We start from the raw sequence: 24,608 nt of genomic DNA, 5'->3' as shown, positions 1-24,608 counted from the left end.
GGCACATAAGCGCTCTTTTGTCGAAATTACCTATGGCCATTTTGCATAAATGTGGCTGAATTTTGTTGATGCAGCATTGGATTTCTTCCTTCAATGTACGCGTGCTTGTGGCCTTGTTCGCATAGATCTTTAACATCAAATAACCCCACAAAAAGAAATCCAATGTTGCTACATCACACGATTTAGGGGGTTCATTTCCACATTTCCGAAATGTGTTATGTGACTGTGACTTTCACTATTTTTGAAACATTTTTCAATAATGAAAACACGTTGTTCTATCGAGTAACGCTCCATTTTTACTAAACCTAAACTATCAGCTGTCAAATGGTTTTTTTAACAGGATTGCAAACACTTTGCTGCACGAACAGTGGCAAATTTAAATTGTGCAGGTTGAGATTCGAACTCGCAACGTTAGGGTTCATAGCCGAGTAACAAAGTCACTGGACAAAAGTGTACACTCTTCTCCGGAAGTTGTTAACTGGCTTATAATGTTACCACCACAACAGTCCCCCACCAGTGAGTCGGTAGAGTTTATCGCGCCAGTTATGGCGAGCGACGAACGTTGTAATCGCGCCAAGTGTTATGGCGGGCGACGGCGAGCGTGTGTGAGTGGTTGCTGCCGGTAGATGGAGCCACGACAGCTGAATGAAGGATGCGGTTTTTCAGAACCAGGGTCACCAATCTGCAAGTTGAGGTTCGAACTCGCAACGTTAGGGTTCGTAGCCGAGTAACAAAGCCACTAGACAAAAGTGTACACTCTTCTCCGGAAGTTGTTAACTGGCTTATAATGTTACCACCACAAAATCAAGCATTAATTTAATTTGTGATATACGGAAAGCAAATCTATAATGATTAATGGCAGATGCTGTACGATATATTTATGGTTTTATTCAGTATTCTGAATGAGGGGGGTGCCAACTCAGGTGTCGTCCTCATCATCTGAACCGCGGTTCAAAATGACGAGGTCGGTTCCAAAATAGCTCTAGTGTTACTTTACAATGGGACGTTAATATAACTAATCTAAACAGTATTCTGAATGACATACAGTATCATAAAGATATCGTAAGCAATATTGTTGGGCATTTTGTTTTAACATGTTAATTGTTCATCAACGCTCAACAAGACAGATTGTTGGATCTCCAGTTATTTTATATGTAATTAGATGGTCAGTATGAAAGCATTTTTATAGTAATAAGATTTTTTATTAATTAAAAATTAAACGAATTTTTAACATTTTTTTCCCGTAATAGCATCGGAGCAAATAATCGCTCAAAACTTATTTGAGTGCGACTTAAAAATAAAAATAAAAATTAACTTTTCAGTAATAGCAGTTTAATTTTCGCGAAATTTTCCTTTCATTTAATCAATAATTTTTCAAAATTTGTATTAAAAGTAGTGTATAACGATTATTCTTATAAAACCACATGATTGTGAAAGACGAGTATGAATGTTTTGATAGAACTTATGTGACTAAGCAAAGATAAATAATACATTTACTATTAGAAAATACTTCAATCTATTTCAAAACATTGAATATTTTTAATTGCGTACTACTTTTAGTTGGTTTTCGTTCTGTAAATATCGTAACTTAAAAAAAATTGGCTCGCTATATGCGATGGTTGTAACAATTAAACCAGACAGATAACAGAAAATTAAAAGTGAAAACATTATCGCGTTACTCAATTTCTGGTTAATCACTTACTAGAAATTAAGTAACGCAAGAAAAATGAGATCTATCGTTTACATGATTGCAGGTCTCAGATCAAACACTCAGAACTATGTTGTTTCTTATGGCACTTGCCATGGACAATCCCGCTGTTACGAAGACAAGGATTTTAAGCTGGTAGGAGAGCGTCTCTTGTTTCTATAGTAGCGCCATCTAGGGCCAAGAGAACGATTTAGCTACACACACGTCACAACCCTTTTTACGGGGCGGCCTTCATTCGCACATTTCATTCACAGATCGTAATTTAAATTTGAATCAGAGAACGATCACCCCTAATCCAGTATCCCCAGTGGTATTACTCCCGACATGGAGGACTTAGTGACCACGACAGATTTATACGCTCGTCAGTCACCAAGCACAGGGAATCTTCGGCCTGCGAGGTTCGAACTCGCAACCTAACGGACGCGAATCCAACGCTCTATCAACCAGGCTATCACGGCCCACTCTGAGAACTATTATTTATAGTAGTGTCCATAAATTAAAATGACAAAAATTTACAGGAGAAATTAAGTTACAGAAGTCTTATTAATGAATCCGCAAATATATGTAGTGACTGATGCAATTACGTAAGACAAATCAAAGACACATTATCACACTACAATATTTTAGAGTAAAAAAAGCTATATTCTCCTTTAATTGATTTATGTTAGGCTAAATCTCCTTTAATTTTCAAAAAGCGAAAATGATTAGATTTATCGTTTACATGATTTTAATTGCAGTTGCTCAGATCAAGCATTGTAAAGCTATTATTTACACTGGTATGCATAAATTAAAGAAAAATATTTTTCGTAAAACGTAAGTTGCAAATCTTATATAAGTAAATGCATAATTATAAAATACAAACTAACCAAAAGCGAAAAAATATTCATAAAAAATTTAAAGGAATAAATAGGAAATACAGAGTACTTAAAGAAGGCATAAATTTATGGTTATTGGAAAGATAAGAAAAACGATCATAGAAATTTGATTACAATTTCTTTTATGAAATTTTAGTAAAATATGGTATATTGCGTTTACAGGCAAAAGTTATAGATCTACAGATGGTTAGTATTTTGACAGATTCAGTTCCAAATACAATACAGATCTAAATTTTAGATTCAAAGCCTGTCTATTTTATATTGTCTATCTGATTTTTTAAAATTTATATTTATCGTATTTATATTCAAGGATGGTTAGACAGATTTCCTTTGAATAGAATTCTCTCAAAATTGGAAAGAAATACACAAATGGGGTGCAAAAGATATATTTCAAATTTCATTCACTTAGCTCAAAGCATTTATGTTTGAATCTACAGACAGACAAGCATATACTTCTATATATATAAATATATATATACCAATTCTTATTCAATTCAATTATACATGTATCAATCTTTCAATTGCAAATTCTTTTTCCTGACTCAGTGTAGTGAAAAATGTAACAAAAAAAAAATCAAAATTTAAAAATCGATTTTTTTTTTTTTTTTACAATTACAATCAACTCTTTTTGTTGTTTGTACTAGAGACTATAAAAAAATGACTACCTATTGTAGGTTTGTGGGCAAAAACACCCGTAAAATGAGCTGGTAGTCTGACACTTCCAAGGAAATCGTTTCCTAATCCAAGAACCGAAGCACCTGCTCCAATCAGAGCAGCTTCGCCACCTGAAATAATCAAAACAATGAAGAACCGTTTATTCAACTTTCAAATGATACATATATGAATGAATAACGTATGTGAATGACATAATAACACATGAATGAATGACATAAAATATATATCAGTGGATGACATAATAATACATGAATGAATGACATAAAATATATATTAGTGGATGACATAATAATACATGAATGAATGACATAAAATATATATTAGTGAATGACATAATAACACATGAATGAATGACATAAAATATATATTAGTGAATGACATAATAACACATGAATGAATGACATAATAACACATGAATGAATGACATAAAATACATATTAGTGAATGACATAATAACACATGAATGAATGACATAAAATATATATTAGTGAATGACATAACACATGAATGAATGACATATAATACATATTAGTGAATGACATAATCACACGATTGAATGACATAATTAGTGAATAACATAATGACACATTAGTGAATAACATAATAATATATGAATGAGTAAATGTCAAATGCATATAAATAAGAGATAATATAATGGCACATGAATGAATGAATAGTATAACGAATGAGTGAATAGCATAACGAATGAGGGAATGACTCATTGAATGCCATAATATAAAATTAATAGTAAATGCTATAATGTAAAATGACGCATGAATGAGTCAGTGGCATAACGACAAATGAATGATAACAAAATAATTAGAGTAAAGACAAAACTGAGAATTTAATGCACAAATTTATTTAAACGAAACAGCCCTCATCCATGACCAGCAGTTCGCTTGCGATATTAAGAGCATTCCTTTAGTCATGAAAAATAACTTTTATGAGCTATATCTTATCAAACCTGATGAAAATAGCTAACAAGATTTATTCTTGCACAATAAACATGGGGCATCCTGATTGATTAACTATGCGCACAAATTGGCGAAATCGGTCCAGTTATTGAGTCTGAAGACTGTCTCATAGTTTTATTTTGCGATATCTGCAAAAAATAATGGAGAGGGTCGAAAGCAATACGTCATCATGATAGTTTATCTAAACATCATAAGCTTCCAACTGGAATAAAAGTTAGTCAAATAGGCTCAGTAAATGGGACTTCAGGACATTTTAATTAGCGTGATTTTTTTTTCTCGTAGAGAATTTACTAAAAAATAGTGTTTTTGAAATTTATCTCGAAAATAGGGAGGGTTTAAATGATAGGGGGGACATTGATGACTTAGTAAAAAGTCACAAACTTTCATATGAAATAGCCAACGAGAGTATAGTCCCCCTGTAATACTCTCTAATAAATATACTTGTGTACTATTAACTTCATAACGTCGGATAACAATAGTTACAAAAGAATCTATTAGTGTGCAATCTTGGGCGTTTAATTCCTGGAATGCGGCTATACTAAAATGTCCGAAATGTATTTTGGGCACCGTCTTTCCAATCAAGTAAAATTAAAATATGACACAGTACAACAAATGTAATAAAAAAAATATGACACAGTACAACAAATGTAATAAAAAAAATCACATTCCAAATTTGATATCTATAAGAAGTTGAGTTTTGGGCGTTGAGAGTTGAGTCTGCGGCAAAATATTCAAAACAATAATTAAATTTCAAAATTAGACATTTATTATAAAAATGAGATAAATCATTCATTTATTGTATATCTTGAATACTAATTATTCATCTGTTATTCCATATGATATAAGTGCTAAATTTTTTTCGTCATCTCACTGATTGCCTGTAAGCCTTAAGAATAGCATTATGATATTTACTTACTGCGCAAGATTTTCAAAAAGAAAATACTATTTTGGTACTATACCAATACTATTGTATTAAGATATTTCCCTAAAGATATGCTCTTCTAAATATTAAAATCAGCATATCTCTGCAAATTTTGTACATAAAATTGTGAATTGTTGTGAGCGCATAGATGAATACAAGAGAAACATTTTACTAATTTATTCTTTTGCCCTATGAGGACCGTATCAACCTTTATTTTTTGAAACTGAAATTTAATGAAACTTTGTAATGGATTGTACTATTGTTGTAAATTGTACTAAACTGGATTGTACTGGATTGTACTAAATTTGTACTATTTAGGAAAATAAATGCTTGTTTCATTTTTTGGAATATCCTCTATATAATCATAATATGTGAAAGTTGGGCAGAGGGCATATTCTTGCAGACCTGCCGTGACATGTGAGGGTTTGCGGCTTCTCTCCCCACCACTACCTCGCGATACATTCAAGGAAAACTACAAACTTGGCAACTCCGATCCCCATTAAAGAATATAGATTTAAGTTGATTGAGCAGTCCGCCACGACAGCATTGGCGGGGGAACTAAGGTTGAATCATAAGGTCTATCGCTGGCCTCGGTATGAGGTAGCCGACTCCCGTCATTTTTGTACTCACCCGGGTGGCGAGAACAAACCACCAAAGTGGCCCATCCTCATATCTGTTTAATTTTTTTTTTTTTAGTTATATTAGCGTCACATCTCAAAGCAACTATAGGGCTATTTGGGGATGGTCCTCGTCATTTTGAACCGCGGTCAGATGACGAGGACAACACTTGAGCTGGGGGCCACTCTCCAAGCTTCCACACCACTCCAGCGGAGGAAGTTTGGCCCCTATGATTTAACGTGCACCAGACCCGCTTATACGATAGTTCTTCGGTGGAATCGGGTCTCGAACTTGAAACAATTATGCCCGGAAGCCGAGACCTTACCAACAGGCTGCCATGGCTCTCGTCATATCTGAAGTGAATGCGGTGGGAATAGAATTTAAAATGATAATCGAAAAAACAGTTGTTTGCTTTTGTAATTATACAAGAAAGTGGAGGAAAGAAAACTCTCAGATCTGTTTACAATTGCAAATGCATAAATAGTATAATACTTGCCACTGCTTCCCCCGCATATTTTAGTGGTGTCGTAAGGATTGCAAGTTCTGCCGTATAGCCTGTTCTTAGATTCTATATGCAATCCCATTTCTGGAGCGTTAGATGTCGCAATCACGATGGCACCGGCCTTTTTCAGTGCTGCAACATTAGGTGCGTCTTCGGTCGCTTTGAGGTCGGAGAACAAAAGACTTCCAGCGGTGCATGGCATATCTGTTGGGATGAAATATCGTGTATGTTACCGATATGGTAAAATAAAGTAAAAATTAAGCATTATAAAGAATGAGAAAAAAAAATGGAGTGCGATATTTGGCAACGTGAAATTGTTGGTAAATTCCGTGATTTATTTAAGAAATAAAAACAAAATGTAGATAAAGCAGATGGCTAATTAAAAAATCAACAATATATGTACAATACACTCTCGAGTATCCGGTTCGCGACTATACGGCCTAGTTTTCTTTATCTTAATTAATTGAGGAAGACAAGGCATTGCATCGCCAGCATTGCCAAAACCTCCTTCTACGTGCCATGTGCAAAATCTAAATTGTGACAGGAAAAGAGCAACGTTCTGCTCGTCGTTCATTGTTTCTTCATTGTGTAACAGACCTCAATTGTTGCCGCTGTTCACGACTATACGGCCTAGTTTTCTTTATCTTAATTAATTGAGGAAGACAAGGCATTGCATCGCCAGCATTGCCAAGGCATCCTTCTACGTGCCATGTGCAAAATCTAAATTGTGACAGAAAAAGAGCAGCGTTCTGCTCGTTGTTCATTGTTTCTTCATTGTGTAACAGACCTCAATTGTTGCCGCTGTTCCTGATTATAACTGCACAGTATGTACAGGATTCGTAAATTTTTCTTGGGGTATGCTTAATGTTGTTTTTTTTATGTGTACCACAGTGAAATGTGCAGAAATCATGTTAAAATGTAAACAATTTATAACTTTTAATTTTCTTTTCCTCTAATAAATTCTTGCAATGTAGTATATAAACATTTATAAACTACCAGTACAGAGCCTTCTATTTTAACTCGGCGCGTTACCAGCAACAGCTTCTGAGATTACCGGGCCGAGGCTGCGTTCACAATCTACGTGACATGAGATAAATGGAGGGCTTAGTACTCACTAAGAAGTGAGAAAATACATAATATTACAGCGAGCTTTGGTATAAAACTTTGATGTCTGATAGTGATGGTCAAAGAAATGAGTTCATAGAACTTCAGCTTATCCGGATTTTTTGTCATCCGGCCTGCCCTTCCGCCACATTAGGCCGGATACTCGGGAGTGTACTGTATACCAAAAAAGTTGATGAGAGACCAAATATTTAATTATATTCTCACTAGGTGGCTACGCTCTCCGAGCCAAAGTTGTCCTCAAATCATGCATTTCTCTGTCTTTCTTCGCATTTCAATTCATCTGGTATCGTTGTGGGAACAAATACTTTTTAAAAAAACACATAGCAGGCTCGGTACGTATTTCTTAGGAATTCAGACGATTTTTAACCGAAAGATGAACATTTTCCATTACTCGAATTAGGTAAACAAACCGATCAGCTATTTATGGAGTTGCCACAAACCATATATTAAAAGCAGAATCAACAAATAATATTGTTTTAAACTCATTTGCTGATCATTTGGTGTTAATTAAAGCTTTGCTTTTCCTTTTTTATCACCATTTAACCGACAAGTCCAATATAAATACTTACTGCGACTTAATAGTAATTTTCATTAAATATTTCAAACATATATATATTAATTCTAATTTCAATTTAATTAATTTCCAAGATTTTATCTTAATTTTGCCCATAGTAACTTCATTCAAAAATATTCTCTTATTTCGTTATCCAATTCCACTTTCGGTTTAATTAATTCCTCTGTAAAACTAATCAGCTACGTCTCAAATGAAAGTGATCCCTTCGGTGCCCTTGAAAAGGTGTCAAAAGTCACCACGTGTATTGAATTGGCGCGTGGGAGTCAAAAATGGAGATAAAGCGGCCGAATGACAAGCACAAAACTCAAGGAACCATTGAACTGAACAGAACATTTGTCTGTATATGTATATCGACAATCACACATAAATTTTATGAGAAGCAAAACAAGAAATTGAGAAAATAGAATCAGAAAGACGAGCATAACATTTCTATTTATTGCAATATATAAAATTAATGCAACATTAATCCTTTTATATGTTTACCGCGTTTACATGTTTCTGAAAGTACTTTAATAATTAATTAATAATCCATATTGCTTTCTAAACACCAAATTTAATAATTAAATCATTATTAAATTTGGCTCAAAATTTGACAGGTTTCTACATTATAGATGTTAAATCTGTGTACTGAATTTTATACATCTAGCTCTTTTCGTTTTGTAACTATCGTGTTAATTTATATTCGAACAGCCGGACAGACAGACTTCCTCTGAACAGATGTTATTCAAAATTCGAAGAAAATCTGCTCATTTAGTGTAAAGACCGTATACCAAATTACATTAATCTGGCTCAAAGGGATTTTGTGTTATTTTTGTTACAGATAGACCGAAATTTTTCAAAAATGTGTTTTTCTAACTCAGAAAGATTTGTAACTTAGTGATTCGTCAAAATATGGAGTTCGAATTTTTTGACAATTACTATATTTTCTTTATATTACATATACGGGAAAATAAAAAGTTGATCCTTATAAGCACATAATTTTTTTCAAATTTAAATTATTTCAGTTTGTTTCAAATGCAAATTTGTCCAATTTGAGCTATTTCAAGAAATTTATTCGAATGAGTCTGAATTCTATTCGTTTACCCAACATTTTCGTCAATTATAAATAAATAAACTGTGCATAAGAGGATGCATCTATGGTTTTGAGATAATCTCGCTAAACTGTGTCTGAACGACCTCAGTCGCCATTTTACACTAAAAAAAAAACATCTGATGTTTATATTAATGTCTCGGGATCATCAAGAACGTTTGCTGTAGTTCGAGATCTCAGCATGCAAACAATCTGAATACATTTCTTCGTTCCATATTGTTTTCTAAACACCGACTTCGGCATTAAGAATTAGACTCATTAATATGGATTATATTAATTTGTGGCATTTTTTTAAAGGTTAAACAGACATCTTTTCAAAATTAACCAATCACTTAACTGCACTGTATACATGAACTAATTATAGAATAAATAGCAATATAATAGTTACAACAACGGTCAGCCATATCCCCAATTTTCAATCTCATGCCACCGCTCTCCTTACAACAGCTACATAAGATCTATGAGAGCGAATGAGAAAGCCCGAAATAGAGATTTTATCATCGGAATTTTTAAGGCTGCCATCTATATGTAGAGAAACGTACTAAATACTGTCAACAAAATATTATTAATTTTGTATGCGTATATCTTTTCAGGTCTTTTTACTTTCTCGCATATGAAATATACAGAAAATACAGTAATCGTCAAAAAATTCGAAATCGAGATTTTGACGAATCCCCACGTCTCCCTGAGTTCGAAAAATACATTTCTGGAAAAGATCTGTCCATCCGTCTGTCTGTCTGCGACAAAAATAACTCAAAAACTATTTGAACTAGATGAATGAAATTTGGTGTGCAGTATTTAAATCAAATTTTTAGCTTTCTATCAAATTTTGAGCAAGATTTATTCAGAGGAAGTCTGTTGGTCCGGCTGTTCGAATATAAGTTAACAAGGTATTTACAAAACGAAGGCAGCTCTAAGGATGAAATTCGGTCCACAGGTTCAACGTTTATAGTGTAAACACCAATCAAAGTTAGAGCTAAATCCAATGAGGGGTTAACTATCTGTCTGTCTGTACTTTCAGAAACAGGTAAACGTTACAAGTCAAAAACTCAATGACTTAAATATGTCATATTCGGTATAGGATTTTGTAACTACAAAAGCAGTTTTGTGCGAAATTTTTGTTTCAATCGGTAGAGAAAAACAGGTCTTAAACAATTTCGGATAATATTAACCACATACCAGAGGCAATCGCCAAAAAACTCGCCAATGTTCACATGACAGATTTAGTAAAAAGGCTAAATTCACGCCAAAGGTTAATATTTCGTAACTATTGTACGCCAGTACAATGCAAGATGTCCTCTGGGATAATATCTTCAATAGGGAATAATGCAAGAAAGTTTTGGGAAGACAACTGCTACTGGTTCACTCTCCTTTTTCTTAAATAATTACAAAGTAAAGAGACAAATTCTGAATATTTGATCATTCAATAAAATTCATTTCCCAATAAAATCAATTTAGCAGGTAACCAAAATTTATTAGTGATGAAGAGCTCAGGATCGAGAACTCAAACACTCCAACTAATATTTTGTTGTCGCTGCAGAGGACGCAAACGTTCAATCATGGCGATTTATAATTGAATTGGTTCGTGTCGCCATCTACATGTTGAGAAAAGTACTAAGTATAGCAAACCAATTCATTCATTAATATTTGTTTCAGAAATCCTAGATTATATGTTTTGCGCGATTTTACCATGAGGTAAAAAAATATGAAATTCCAAAATTCTTTGTCAGGCTTTTACTTTCACTACGTTTGATTAGTGTCATTTAGAATCGTACTATCGTATTACTTAATTTTAGTTCGCCACATGTCTTAATACATTTCGAATGGCTAATACATTTTTGAGGATTATCTGAGAGTCGCTGAAACACCTAATTCCACTGACCGGTTTACGATATAGCTAAATTTCATTTTCATACCATGAAATTTTCCAAAAGGATATTTAACACAAAAGAAAATAACAAAAATACAGTTTCTCAGAAAATGTATTTAAAAATTTTAACATAGCACAATTCTTTTTTTTAGAATTATTATAAAATGTTTAAATTCGTCAAGTTTGTAGACTAAATTTTGTTTTTTACGATTTAAAACTAATTTTAGTTTTTTCCAGCTATTTTCTCCGTTTCGGGATAATATTCTTGTAGCAATGACTGACATCTCTATATCTGAATTTGCTCTTAAAAACTGATACTTCTAAATACTTGAAAATGGGTAATATTGTGGTGAAAGCATATACGCCAGTTAACAACTACGCTACCCGAGCAATTGCTTTTGTATCATGATCATGTTACTGGACTGCGAACCATAAAGTCCCAGATTCTATCCTCGCGCATCGCAAATCTGCCACATTGGTGACCCGGACGTGATTTGAACATCCTAACAGCATTAATTAAATAATAACGCTGCAATACACGCTCTTATAATTTTTTTCTTTCTCATGTTCGTAGTATAGAAAAAACAAAGTAATCGTCAAAAAATTCGAACTCGAGATTTTGACAATCTTTACGTTTTAGACCTCCCTAAGTTCGAAAAGCCCATTTTCGGACACACGTCTGTCTGTCTGTGACAAAGGTACCTCGAAAACACTTTGAAATAGATAGTTGAAATTTGATATACGGTCTTTATACCAAATTAGTATATTTCTATTAAATTTGGAGCAAAATGTGTTCAAAGGAAGTCCGTCTGTCCAGATGTTAACACGAGAATTACAAACGAAGACAGTTAGATGGATAAAATTCGGTACACAGATTCAGCATTTATAGTGTAGACACCGGCAAATTTTGAGCCACTGCGGGTTGATTGCCTGTCGGTCTGTACTTTCAGAAACAAGTAAATGCGTTAATTCAAAAACGCAAAATGCATTTCAAATTTTGCATGAGATTTCGTGACTACAAGAGCAGTTTTGTGTCAAATTTTGGTTTCAATCGGTTGAGAAAAACTTGTCTAAAACAGGAATTCGATTTTTGGATTCTTTTAACAGCACGACAGGGATTAATCGCCAAATAACTCGCCAAAGATGATCCAATAGATTCAGTGAAAATACTAAATTCTCGCCAATCGTTAATATTTCGTAACTATTGTACGGCAATGCTATGTAAGGCGTTCTCTGGCAGGACAAGTTTATTAGACAGTATGCGATAAAGTTTTGGGGAGACCATTTTCTCTGGTTTCTGTTAAGCAAAAGATTCTTTTGGTAAATTAATCCATTATAAGTTTTTTTAAAAAAAACTTCCATTACTATTCTGTAAAACCATCAAACATTTCTGAGCAAATATTTATTTCAAAATGTTGTATTCATGATGTATAGAAGGAATGCACAAACAGCAAATTATTTTTCATAGATTGCGTATTTTCTAGACTTCAGCTTCTTGCAGATAATCACAACAATAGTTTTGTAATTTGTCTATAAATTTATAGTTGGATTTACTCTAAGTATTCTTATTCATTTTTTTTTCTTTTTTACTTTTTCGTATACAAAGTATAGTAATCGTCAAAAAGTTGAACTGAATCTCCAAGTTTTAGATACCCTGCGTTCGAAACACATACAGTAGACTCCCGATTATCCGCGGGAGTCTACTGTATGTGTTTCGAACGCAGGGTATCTAAAACTTGGAGATTCAGTTCAACTTTTTGACGATTACTATACTTTGTGCGCCTGCTGCACCAAGTTTCTTTTTGCTTCCAAGCAAAGAGAAAATGCTTCCAAAGCAAGAAGCAAACACAAATGACTGATTTTTTCAAAAAGGTGCAGTTTTACAGTTATGCTTTTGTAATTACATAATACATTACAGTATTAAAACAGTACATATGTATTAATTTTTCTGTGAATCCTTGACGCCTCTCGTAAGTGCAAAGCACTTTTCTGTTTTCATTAACAAAATGCATTTTTGGTTAATTTTGGGTGATATACTAAAATATTAAGCCTTAGTTAAACATTTACTGCTGTTTATTTTACGTTTTATTATACATAAAACGATTTTTCAAAGTTGGAATGACTGTTTTCTCTTTTGATATACCCGTTTTTAGCTTTTTTCGGATTATCCGCGATTTTTGTTATCCGCGGTGGCCGCGCCACCCAATTCCGCGGATAATCGGGAGTGTACTGTATTTTAGAAAAATATCCGCCTGCCTGCCTGTGACAAAGATAACTTAAAAACACTTTCAGCTAGACAGATGAAATTTGGTACGAGTGATATCCAACAAGGGGTTGACCGTCTGTCGGTATGTACTTTCAGAAACATGCAAACGCGATCACTCAAAAACGCAATGACTTAAATAAGTCAAATTTGATATGTGATTTTGTGACTTCAAGTGTTGTTTTTTGTCAAATTTTTGTTCCAACCGGTTTAGAAGAATGCGTCTGAAATCCAAATTCGATTTTCGGATAATATTAACGGTATTTAATTTCCAAATAACTCACTAAGAATCACGCGATAAATTCAGTAAAAATGCTAAATTCATTGCCGGGGTCCTTGCATAGGGGTAGCGCATCTTCCCCATCATCTGGGCGTCCCGGGTTCGAACCCCGGTTCGGTCATGGTTGTTCCTTATTTGTGTTCTATCTGTGAGGTGTGTAAATGTGCCCCCCTGTAAAAAGGGGTTGTGCAAGCCAATGTGTGAGTTTCATCTTCATATGAGCTAGAAGTCAGACTTCTGCCCTCGGGTGCTCAGGGGTCTTTACCCTCAGAAGCTACTGCACCCCCTTTCCGTGGTAACGCGGACACGACATCATCATGCTAAATTCATTCCAAAGGTTAATATTTTTAACTATTGTACGCCAATTCCATGCAAGACGTTTTCTGGGACAACAACTTTATTACAGAGTATACGTGAAAGTTTTGACAAGGCCATTCCCGATGGTTTTTTTCTTTCTTTCTTTTTTGTATATGTCCTATTATACATTTTCAGTTTTAGACTGTGATTTTAGGACAAATATCCTTCATTAACATATACGAGCTTAACAGTCATGATCTCCATAATATGCGCTGAATTACTGTTCCCTCTTTACCGATAATTTTTTTAAAAATTCAAAATGTTGCCCTTTTTTTCTTTTCTTTCTGGACAGATGTTTGCTTTTTGAAAACAGGATTATTTGTACTAGTTATTTCACAAACTTTACAATATAACTCCTTATTGTTACTTCTAAATCTGAAATTTTCAAAGTATTATTAAAAACATGTAGGGAACAGCCATTTAATAATATATGGCTTCTCAAATTTAAGATTCAAAAATTAATTACCAGAAACAAATGAATCAATAAACCAGTGGGAGTTGTCATCCCAGAACTTTCTGGCATACTCTCTAATAAACTTGTCATGCCAAAGAACGCCTTGCATGGCGTTGGTGTACAATACTTACGAAATACTAACTTTTGGCGTGGATTTAGCATTTTCACTGAATCTGTCGTGTGAACATTGGCGAGTTTTTTGGCGATTCATCCCTGACTTCTGGCTAATAGATAAGAAAATCGAATTTATTAAGACGCGTTTTTCTTAATCGATTGAAAACTAAGATTTGACACAAAATTGCACTTGTAGTCACACGATCCCATACTTAATCTGATATATTTAAATCATTCCGTTTTTGAACTATCGCGCTTATAGGTTTCTGAAAGTACAGATTGACAAATGGTCAACCATTGTTAAATTTAACTAAAAACTTGATAGATGTCTATACTGTATAGATGTTAAATCTGTGTACAGAATGTTTTCTATATAGCTCGCTTCATTTTGTAAATATTGCGTAAACTTATACTCGAACAGTAACTTCGTCAGAGCAGATTTTACTCAAAATTTGACAGAAATCTGCAAATTTAGCGTAAAGACTGTATTCCAAATTTCAACACACTAGTTAAAAGCACTTTGGAGTTATCTTTATTACAGACAGACATTTTCCAAAAAAATATGCTTTTCGAACTCAAAGAACCTAAAAAGCGTAGATTAATCAAAATATCGAGTTCGAATTTTTTGACAATTATTGTAAATTCTCAACACTTCGTGTACGAGAAAGTCAAAATAAGTATATGAAATGTAAATCTATATTTTAAAGCAACATATAATACTTCTTTAGGATAAGAAAATGATAGCTCAAACTCATGCGCATATCCTTATTTTATACTTGCTGTTAAGAAAAAGATAATTTAATCGTAATTATTATTACCTTTTTCGGTTAGTTTTCCTAGCCAAAGCTCGAAATGTACGCGAAAATGCCTACATAAACAAAAGCATAGTTTGCTTCTGTTCTTTCTTGAGAAATTGTTTCTTTTAATCTTTAAACATATTCATCTCGTAAATAATAAATTATCATAATCTCGTGCTAATTTAATATTGTCTAAGATTAAACTATTTAGATGCAATCATCTGACTAATTAGCATAAGATTTCGGTACTTCTGATTCGAGTCGTAACTACTGTGCAATATGCAAATGTAAATCTGTATGTACATGTAAATCAATCACGTGATCGCCATGAGATCATATAAAAGCGGATGCCAGGTTTTGTAAGGATATATCCGAATCCATTCTCCCGCTCTCTGGCTTGCTTTTCGCTCTAGCGACGTTTGTTTGATACGAGTTTCTGAAATGTCTGAGAATAGACAATATAATAGTTTCTGTGCTTTTAAAATTTTGTTAAAGTAACTTCTTGATTTTATATTTTCTGTTGAACCTTAATTAATAAATCCCGTTGATGTTTTTAAAAGGATGTTGATCTCCAATCAATGAACTTTTGAATCCTCTGCATCGTAAGTAGTATTAGTATGCGATTAGATGAACTTTTAGACCACTGCGTGATATTAGAGTTTCTTGATAATTAGATGCAGCCAATGCTACTCGTCATTTCATAAGAAGAAATTTTAACACTTGCATTGCAGATAGAATTTTGCAGTTCTTTAAATATCTATTTCCGGTTTCAAACGTATCACTAACGGTTTATAATTTATACTATTACTTTGCTTCTAGTAATCATAAATATATAAATGAAATATTTTGGATAGCTAAATGTATGGCCTGTAAAGGAAAAATAAAACAAATTTCGAATTTTTTCAGAAAAACAAGGATTTCAGGGTAGTCATATCTTAAGACTAAATGCAAAATTTCATGGTCCTAATAAATAAATTTTTGACTTATCGTTTTTACAAGCAGGCAGACAAAAAACCGAAAATGTATTTTTCCTATTTGTAGAGGTCTAAAATGATGAGACTTGGTGAAATTTCGAGCTTGAATTTGTAAGAGTTGCATAGTTAAGTATTTAACCAATTTAAACCCGGTTGGAAACAATCACGTGACTATCATATTATGCATGCTTCGATATTTAGAAAAAATGATGGCGTTTTTCAACAGAAAATCGTTTGAGCTCCAAAACGTTTTCTTGGGGCCATTCCTTGTGTGTGTGTGTGTGTGTGTGTGTGTGTGTGTGTGTGTGTGTGTGTGTGTGTGTGTGTGTGTGTGTGTGTGTGTGTGTGTGTGTGTGTGTGTGTGAAAATCCGGTTTCAACTGATTTTGAATGATCACGTGACTACTGTATTGTGCAACTGTTAATCTTTAGTAAAGCGATGGTCTTTTTCACATCTCAAAATCTTTCGAGCTCCTAAACTTTTTTTTTGCCAGCTAGGAAAATTGAAAATTTTAAATTTATCAATATAATATTAAGTTTAAAAAATTATCAATATAATATCTATCTATCCATCTACATATATACACCTTTAGATACCTCTTCTCAGTATGTCGTATCTTTTATTTTTCTTTGTGCTTCTCAAGACCCATGCCCTTTATTTTCTGCCCGCGTATTTTGAGGATTCAAAAACCTCAAACCAAAACAACATGATGTTCTCGCATGATTTAAAAAAAAATGTAATTGTATATATTGTGTAAATTTTATTTCTAATTAAATATTTTGAGTTATAAATATCCATACATACCTTTAACATGAAATAAGCACTTGATAGTGACAGGAATTCCCAACAGAGGTTTTTCAAGAGCAAGTTGTTCCTTGGTGCATTTCCCAGACGCAACAAGTGCGTCTACTTCTTTCGCTTTCTCTAGAGCATCCTCAAAGCAACGCTCTGCCGTTGCGTTGATGTAGGGCTCAACTTCCTGTATCCTGTCTATGTAGGCCTGGATAACATCTTCGCTTTTGCACTACAAAATAAGTTAAATATTAGTTTATACAATGTAATTCATGCCCATATTATACTTAGATAGTAGAATGGGGGAATATTTAGTTAAATTTGATCAGAAATTACAAATCTTTTTTAGTTCTCGGTACTTTTGGTTATTTTAAGTTTTGCTTATTGTCCTTGCATATAATCCTTAATTAGAACGAAAAAATTATTTAAATAGTCGAGACCAATAGTTCTCAAAATTTATCATTTCCAGACAACGAACAAGACAAGGGAATTATACGGATCTTTTAAAAGAATGTGCTAGGCTTGTCATTTTTTATACGTTTACTCGGAGTGTGGGAACTTGTCGGCTTTTAGCCGATTCAGCAATTTTAGAACTCGTGTTGAATTAATTAAATAGAAAAAGTAGAACGGGATCAGGAAATAAGAGAATATTTTAGAATGAAGTTAATTAGGGCAGAATTACGATAAAAATTTGTATATATATATATATTGTAACCAAAAATATTAGCATTAGGTAATTAAAACCTATAATTGAAACAATCTAAAATGAAAAATATTTTGGAAACGGAACTAAATTATTTCGGAATCGCAACTAAAAAATTATTTCTAATTCAAACTAAAAACTAAAACAGAACAGAAAAAGCACCATTCTATTTAGAGAGCGCAAATGCAGCTATTATTAAAACGCACATGAATCAAGACAATAGTAATAAAAACCAAGTTAATAGGAAAAAAAATATCAAAATTAAACCAAATAAAATAAGAATTATATATATATATATTACATCGTAAAGATCGTTGAAAGATCGTAAACTATACTTTTTTTATGCTAGATTTTTGCAAAAGTCAATGAATTGGAAGTTTGCAATTGTATACTGAATTTTAGCAAAAGTCAATGGAAGTTTGCAATTTTATGCTGAATTTTTGCAAAAGTCAATGTAGGTTTGCAATTTTATGTTGGATTTTAGCAAAAGTCAATGAGTTGGTTTGCAATTTTATGCTGGATTTTAGCAAAAGGCAATGAGTTGGAGGTTTGCAATTTTATGCTGGATTTTAGCAAAAGGCAATGAGTTGGAGGTTTGCAATTTTATGCTGGATTTTAGCAAAAGTCAATGGAGGTTTGTAATTTTATGGTGGATTTTAGCAAAAGTCAATGAGTTGGAGGTTTGCAATTTTATACTGGATTTTAGCAAAAGTCAATGGAGGTTTGTAATTTTATGGTGGATTTTAGCAAAAGTCAATGAGTTGGAGGTTTGCAATTTTATACTGGATTTTAGCAAAAGTCAATGGAGGTTTGTAATTTTATGGTGGATTTTAGCAAAAGTCAATGAGTTGGAGGTTTGCAATTTTATGCTGGATTTTAGCAAAAGTCAATGGAGGTTTGTAATTTTATGGTGGATTTTAGCAAAAGTCAATGAGTTGGAGGTTTGCAATTTTATGCTGATGTTCACTCCTCATGATCTCACTTCAAGACTACCGAAAAATTATTGCTAACAATTTACTTTTAAATTCTTTTTTTTTAAAAAAAAAATTGTATTTGGCAATGCAACCTTTTCTGTCAATGGATCATTCATTACTTGTTTCAATTCGATTTTAGTGATTAGTTTTGATTTGAGAGTTTGTGAACATTATGCATAACGAAGATCTCACGGGAAAAAAAAATTAGCAAGACAGAGAATTTTATGACGGAAGGTGGGACAAAGTCGTTTAATCATGGAATTTAATCAGATGTGAGATATTGTTAAGATTACCCGTCTGGAAGTAAAGGAAGAAGAATTAAGAAGGTAAGAACACGGTCAGAGCATATTTTCCGGTCTCAGAAGAATATTACTTAATAATAGGATATATACATAAACATCGTTACTTCTACCTTTTTCTTCCTTATTATTTTGTATTTTCATCTAATTTTCTATTCTGTTATGTCGACATCGCTAAATTGATATAATGTTATTTTGTTGTTGAATGTTTTTAACGACATAAAAATGGCTCTTTATCGAAAAGAGTGCTTGGGTCATAACTTGTTTCATAGTTAGTTTCAAAACAGTTTCATTATCAAAGTATGCTCCACAACTTCCTCATAGGTACACCACGAGACGTTCTTCATTTTTAATTTTGATTCAACAGCCCACAACATCCTTTCAGAAGGACATATAATATAATTTGCATTTTGGATTGAGAAATATCCCTTCGAAATGATAATACCGATCATTTTGCATCGATTCAAAATTCATTTCACGCCAGAATTTTAATTACTACTAACAGAAATGTCTCGCACACTTTCTAATACACTTATTACCCTACTAACCCCGTACAAAAATTTGGAACTTGGGGAGGCAGTGAGTGTAATGATATCTCAGCTTAGTTATATTAACGTCCCGTTTTAAAGCAACACTAGGGCTGTTTGGGGACGGACCTTGTCATTTTGAACCGAGGTCAGACGACGAGGACGAGACTTGAGCTGGAAACTCCCTCTCCAAAATTCCACATCACACCAGCGAGAAAACGTTTGGCCCCGACGGGCCCGCTTACACGACGGTTCTGCGGTGGAATAGGGTCTCGAACCGGAAACCCTCCAGTTCCGAAGCCGAGGCCTTATCACCAGGCCACCGCTGCCAAAGAAATCTCAGATTTTTATTTCCTGTGTTCCACACATGGGAATTTTGTGCTTCGTAGAATAGTAAAGAAAACAAAACATCCACATCTTTTCATCGAACGATTAAAACCAAATTTTGACGCAGAATTACAATTTTAATAATGAGATCACATATACCAAATATCGTTTATCTAAGCTCCTGCATTTTTGATTAACGCGTTTACATGTATGCGAAAGTACAGACCGAAAGGCGGTCATACTATTTATGGTACTTCTTCAAAAATTTCAGAAATAATCTCGTTTACATACTAAAACTATGCAGCGAATTTCATTTAATATGTCGTTGTGATTTTGAATATCGCGTTTATATGTATGCAGCCAACAGGAGTGCTCGCCCCAAACTTTCTCCCATACTTTTTAATAAACTTGTCATGCCAGGGAACACCTTGCATGACACTGGCCTACTATAGTTACAAAATATTAATCTCTGGCTTGAATTTAGCATTTTTACTTAGTCTATCATACAGGGTGTTCATTAATTATTGTCTGGGTTTCCGTACCTCATAACTTTCGAATAAAAAATATTACGCAAAAACCGATTACGTATTCGTAAATTACAACTCAAAGAATTTTATTAATAATATTAAAAAGATTAATGAATTTGCATATTGCTGCCCTTCGTGGCTCGTAACACATCGAGACGAAATTCGATTTCCTTCCAAGTGTCCGAATTATCCTGAAGCGACTTTGAGTAGTTATGACTGATTTAGTTTCGAAAAACCACAATACACACATTGCTTTTTCTTGCACGGTCACCATTTTTATTTATGACGTCATAATTACCCAAACTGCAGATGCGCTAAGATCGCATTATTGCCACGTAAAATTCTATGAGTTTTAATTTACGAATACATAATCGCCTTCAGCTGAATGCCTACAAAGTGCAAATTGTGCAAGCTTTACACTTTAATATCATTAATAAAATTCTTTGAGTTGTAATTTACGAATACGTAATCGGTTTTTGCGTAATATTTTTAATTCGAAAGTTACGAGGTACGGAAACCCCGACAATAATTAATGAACACCCTTTATTATCCTTGTGTATTGGAAATTCGAATTTGTGCCTTAGACACGTTTTTCGAAACAGATTGAAACAAAGATTTGGCACAAAATTGCCATTGTAGTCACAAAATCTCAAACCTAATTTGATATATTTGTCACTGCATATTTGAATGATCGCGTTTACATGATTCTGAAAGTACAGACCGACAGACGGTCAACCCGTATTTGGATTTGGGCTCAAAAATTGAAAAGTTATACTATACATGCTAAATCTAACTTTCTTGATCTTTCTTTTTTTTTGTAGAGAACATGTTTAGTTTTATTCGAAAAGCCGAATCGACAAACTTCCTCTGAAAGTGACTTTGCTGAAAATTCGATAGAATATTTGATGTAGAAACTGTATATCAAATTTCATCCATCTAACTCAACGTGTTTTTGAGTTATCTTTGTCAATGAAAGACAGACGGACATTTTCCAAATATGTGTTTTTCGAACTCAGGGAGATCTAAAACGTAGAGACTCATCAAAATCTCGAGTTCGATTTTTTTTTAAATTTTTTTTACGATACTCTATACTACCTATATGAGAAAGTCAAAATCGACCGACAGACGTTTTTTTTTTAAATTTTAATGTAGATCTACTTTTTAAATGATAAATTTATACATCAAATTTTATGCATGAAGCATTCTTTTGCATTCGGATAAACACACTTTTAGTAAATACAATGTTCTCCAAAATTTGATTCAAAAAAATTACAAATTTATATTAAAATTTAAAAAAATTACGTATGTGGTACACGCTGTACATTGGTCGTAAGTATATACCGAATTGCAACTATCTAGCTCGAAGCGCATCTGAGTTGATCATATTCACTGACAGACAGACATATAACTCCTATTTGTGTTTCTCGGGCTTCTTCTTGTGTACAGCCACCATTTCACCACCACTGAATGAAGCAGAATCCTGTCGATACTGCTTCGTTCAGTGGTGGCGGGGTGGTCGGCTGTACACAAGAAGTGAACGAAGAAGTATCGACAAATTTTGTTTGTAGCCGACTGTTGTCTTTATCATAATCCATCCATATAACTGGCCAATTCATAAAACTGACATCCTCTTCGAGGTGGTTGGCCCCCAGTCACAAAAGTGGTCAATCTTTCACCTTCCTCTTCATCTTCCCTTACACCTATCATCTTATTTAACAGGGTGTAGGCCACCACTTTGAGAAAATCTCCTCAAAATGCTCTATATTACTCCAAATGTGCGTTCCATAACAAAAGAAAGGCAAATACTTTTAAACTTTTAAGTAGTTGGCAAAAACTGTCCATTTTCAGCTTGATATCCTCCGGTGTTTTAAGATTTCCTGGCACCATTAATACTGTGCTTAACCCTTAAATGCATATTGTGGCCAATTGTCTACATCCAGTTCCATTCAATTTTATTCAAAAACCCGTTGATAATCATAGACAATAAATCGTGTATGAAAAAAAAAAGTTGACATTACTTTTGGCGGGTAAGTTATATCGTTTTTTTTTTTTTTTTTTTTTTTTTAAACATTTATATGTGGTAGGTGATGAAAGTTCAGTGTGTTACGTGAAGAGATAGTTTCTATAGTCGAGTTCCCTATAAAGTTATGATTTATCTAATCTAATTATTAAAAAATTACTTATCACCTGTTGTCAGGTGAGCTAGCAATGTTTGATGTTGAATTTCAAAATTATATTAGATACAAGTTAGATTTCTGAAAAATGCTGTATGTCGCCAAAAGTCTACATACAACTTTTTTTCAATATAAATATACCATATTATTACCTAGATTTCTTTTTTTTACTTCTTACGTAATCTATGACTATTTTCCCAATAATGAACGATTTTTTTAAGGTATGTGCCTACCCTAAAGTAAACGTTTTGATGAAAATTATCGAAATTTTTATTATGTGCTCATTTTATAGCCCATACATTTACGATTCCATAACTGTTTCATTTTTGTTCTTACGTTAATTAGAAGCAACGTTACAGGCTAATTAATAAACCGGAAGTTGATTTTTTGCAACCGGAAGTGGGAATTTAAAGGAACGCAAAAATGTCAACAATACATTTTTTTATTAATAATAATAAGTTAATCCTTGTGCACCACAAAGTACAGCACAAGGCTTACAGAGGTAAGTTGAAACAACTACATACATAGAAAAAAAAATATGTACATATAAAAATAAGGAAAAAAACAGGAAAAATACACAACAAAACTAATTAAAAATTGAAGCAGCAAAGGCAATAAATTTACAGAATGAGTAAAAAGCCATTTTGTTGTCGACCAAAACATGAAGCGGAGGTGGAAACTTAATATTACAGGCATCTAGACCCACAATAAAATCTCTTCTCCCTTCAGTAAGTTTGGAGCAGTGAAAAAGCAAGTGTTCGACATTTTGAACTCCACCCACGCTGCAAGAGCACAGATCAGTGTTCGATAATCCAAATTTCTTGAGATAGTAATTGAAATTACCGTGTGCAGTAAGAAATTTTGTTAAGTGAAAATCACTGAAAAAATGCTTGTTATTCAACCTTTGAGAAATTGTGGGGAAAAATAATTTGGTTAAAGAGGCAGTTGACGAATTTTGGTACAGCTCGTTCCATAAGAGAATGGTCTTTTTGTGATTCTCATTACGAATGTGAGATTTGGGAATGCTCATAGGATCAATGATGTTTAGTTTTGTAGCTTGCTTTGCAAGCCAATCGGCTCTTTCATTCCCTAAAATGCCAGAATGACCTCGGACATGAGAAAAACAAATGCTAATTCCTCTTGCTTTAAGCTCGTAAAGAGTGATGTGAAAATTCACTACAATTTTGTTGCAGGAAGAAACATTACTAAGCAAAAATAAGGATGAGAGAGAATCAGTACAAATAAGGAACCTAGATGACAGAGTACAGTGGTTTACGATCCATTTGAGCGAGTTACTGAGGCACAGCAATTCTGCTTGGAACACACTACACTCATCGGGAATTCTAAACATAAAGTGTTCCATTTCAACTGCGTCTTGAAACACAACAAAAGCAAGTCCAACACGGTGGTTGAGTTTACTGCCATCAGTAAAACACACTACAGGAAAATTGCTAAGAACATTGTCCTTATAATCGATAATTTCGATAGGAACACGTTCAGCAGGATGTGGAAGATTGGAAAAAGACACTTTGGAATCTTGTGTAATTTTTATAACGTTATCTTTGAAATCTTTATTTTGAATGACGAAAAGGTCAATTGGGGGAAACCCCGAAATGACAAAGCAGGCTTCGTAGCTTACAGTTCTGTAGCCACGTATAATTCTAAGTAAGATTCTTCTTTGAATTCTACGAAGATTTCGACAGTTAATCTTTAACAATACATTTACGCGTCTATTTTGTAACTTTTAATCGATATAAATGTCAAAATATTTTTTAAAAATATAAATAAACGTTTCATTTTTTCATTATTTTTTTAAATCTGACAGCAATTTTTTTTATTCAAGTTTCAGTAACTGAACGGCAATACTATTATCGTTTGTAGCTTGTTTACACACGTAATTCAAAAGCGTTGTTTTGGTTTTCAATCGATTTGTTCAAAATTTTAGTATAATTCTTTTTATACAAGGGGTCATCAGGAAATATGGGAACTGTTGGGGGTTACAGAATTTTTGAAAGATGAGTATTGAAACGAGAGTTACAATACACCGAATATTTTGGTGATGGTGACTCTAAGGCATTTCTGAAAGTAAAAGATGTCTATAGAAAAGATACAG

The 24,608-nt window shown here is 33.4% G+C and overlaps 1 protein-coding gene across 1 annotated transcript in view; it reads right to left on the bottom strand.

The window, feature by feature from the left end:
- LOC129975995 (fatty-acid amide hydrolase 2-A-like) overlaps window positions 1–24,608 on the bottom strand; it is a 56,551-nt gene that overhangs the window by 7,694 nt on the left and 24,249 nt on the right. Inside the window, exons 2-4 of the mRNA XM_056089316.1 lie at window positions 16,977–17,196; window positions 6,269–6,478; window positions 3,249–3,368 (exon numbers count right to left, since the gene is read on the bottom strand). Coding sequence (XP_055945291.1) covers window positions 3,249–3,368; window positions 6,269–6,478; window positions 16,977–17,196 — 550 coding nt within the window. The remainder of the gene's footprint in view (window positions 1–3,248; window positions 3,369–6,268; window positions 6,479–16,976; window positions 17,197–24,608) is intronic.

Source organism: Argiope bruennichi, chromosome 7 (assembly GCF_947563725.1).
Source record: "Argiope bruennichi chromosome 7, qqArgBrue1.1, whole genome shotgun sequence".
NCBI lineage: Eukaryota > Metazoa > Arthropoda > Arachnida > Araneae > Araneidae > Argiope > Argiope bruennichi.
Note: the sequence above shows the minus strand (reverse complement) of the source record. Positions and strands in the feature narration are given on the sequence as shown.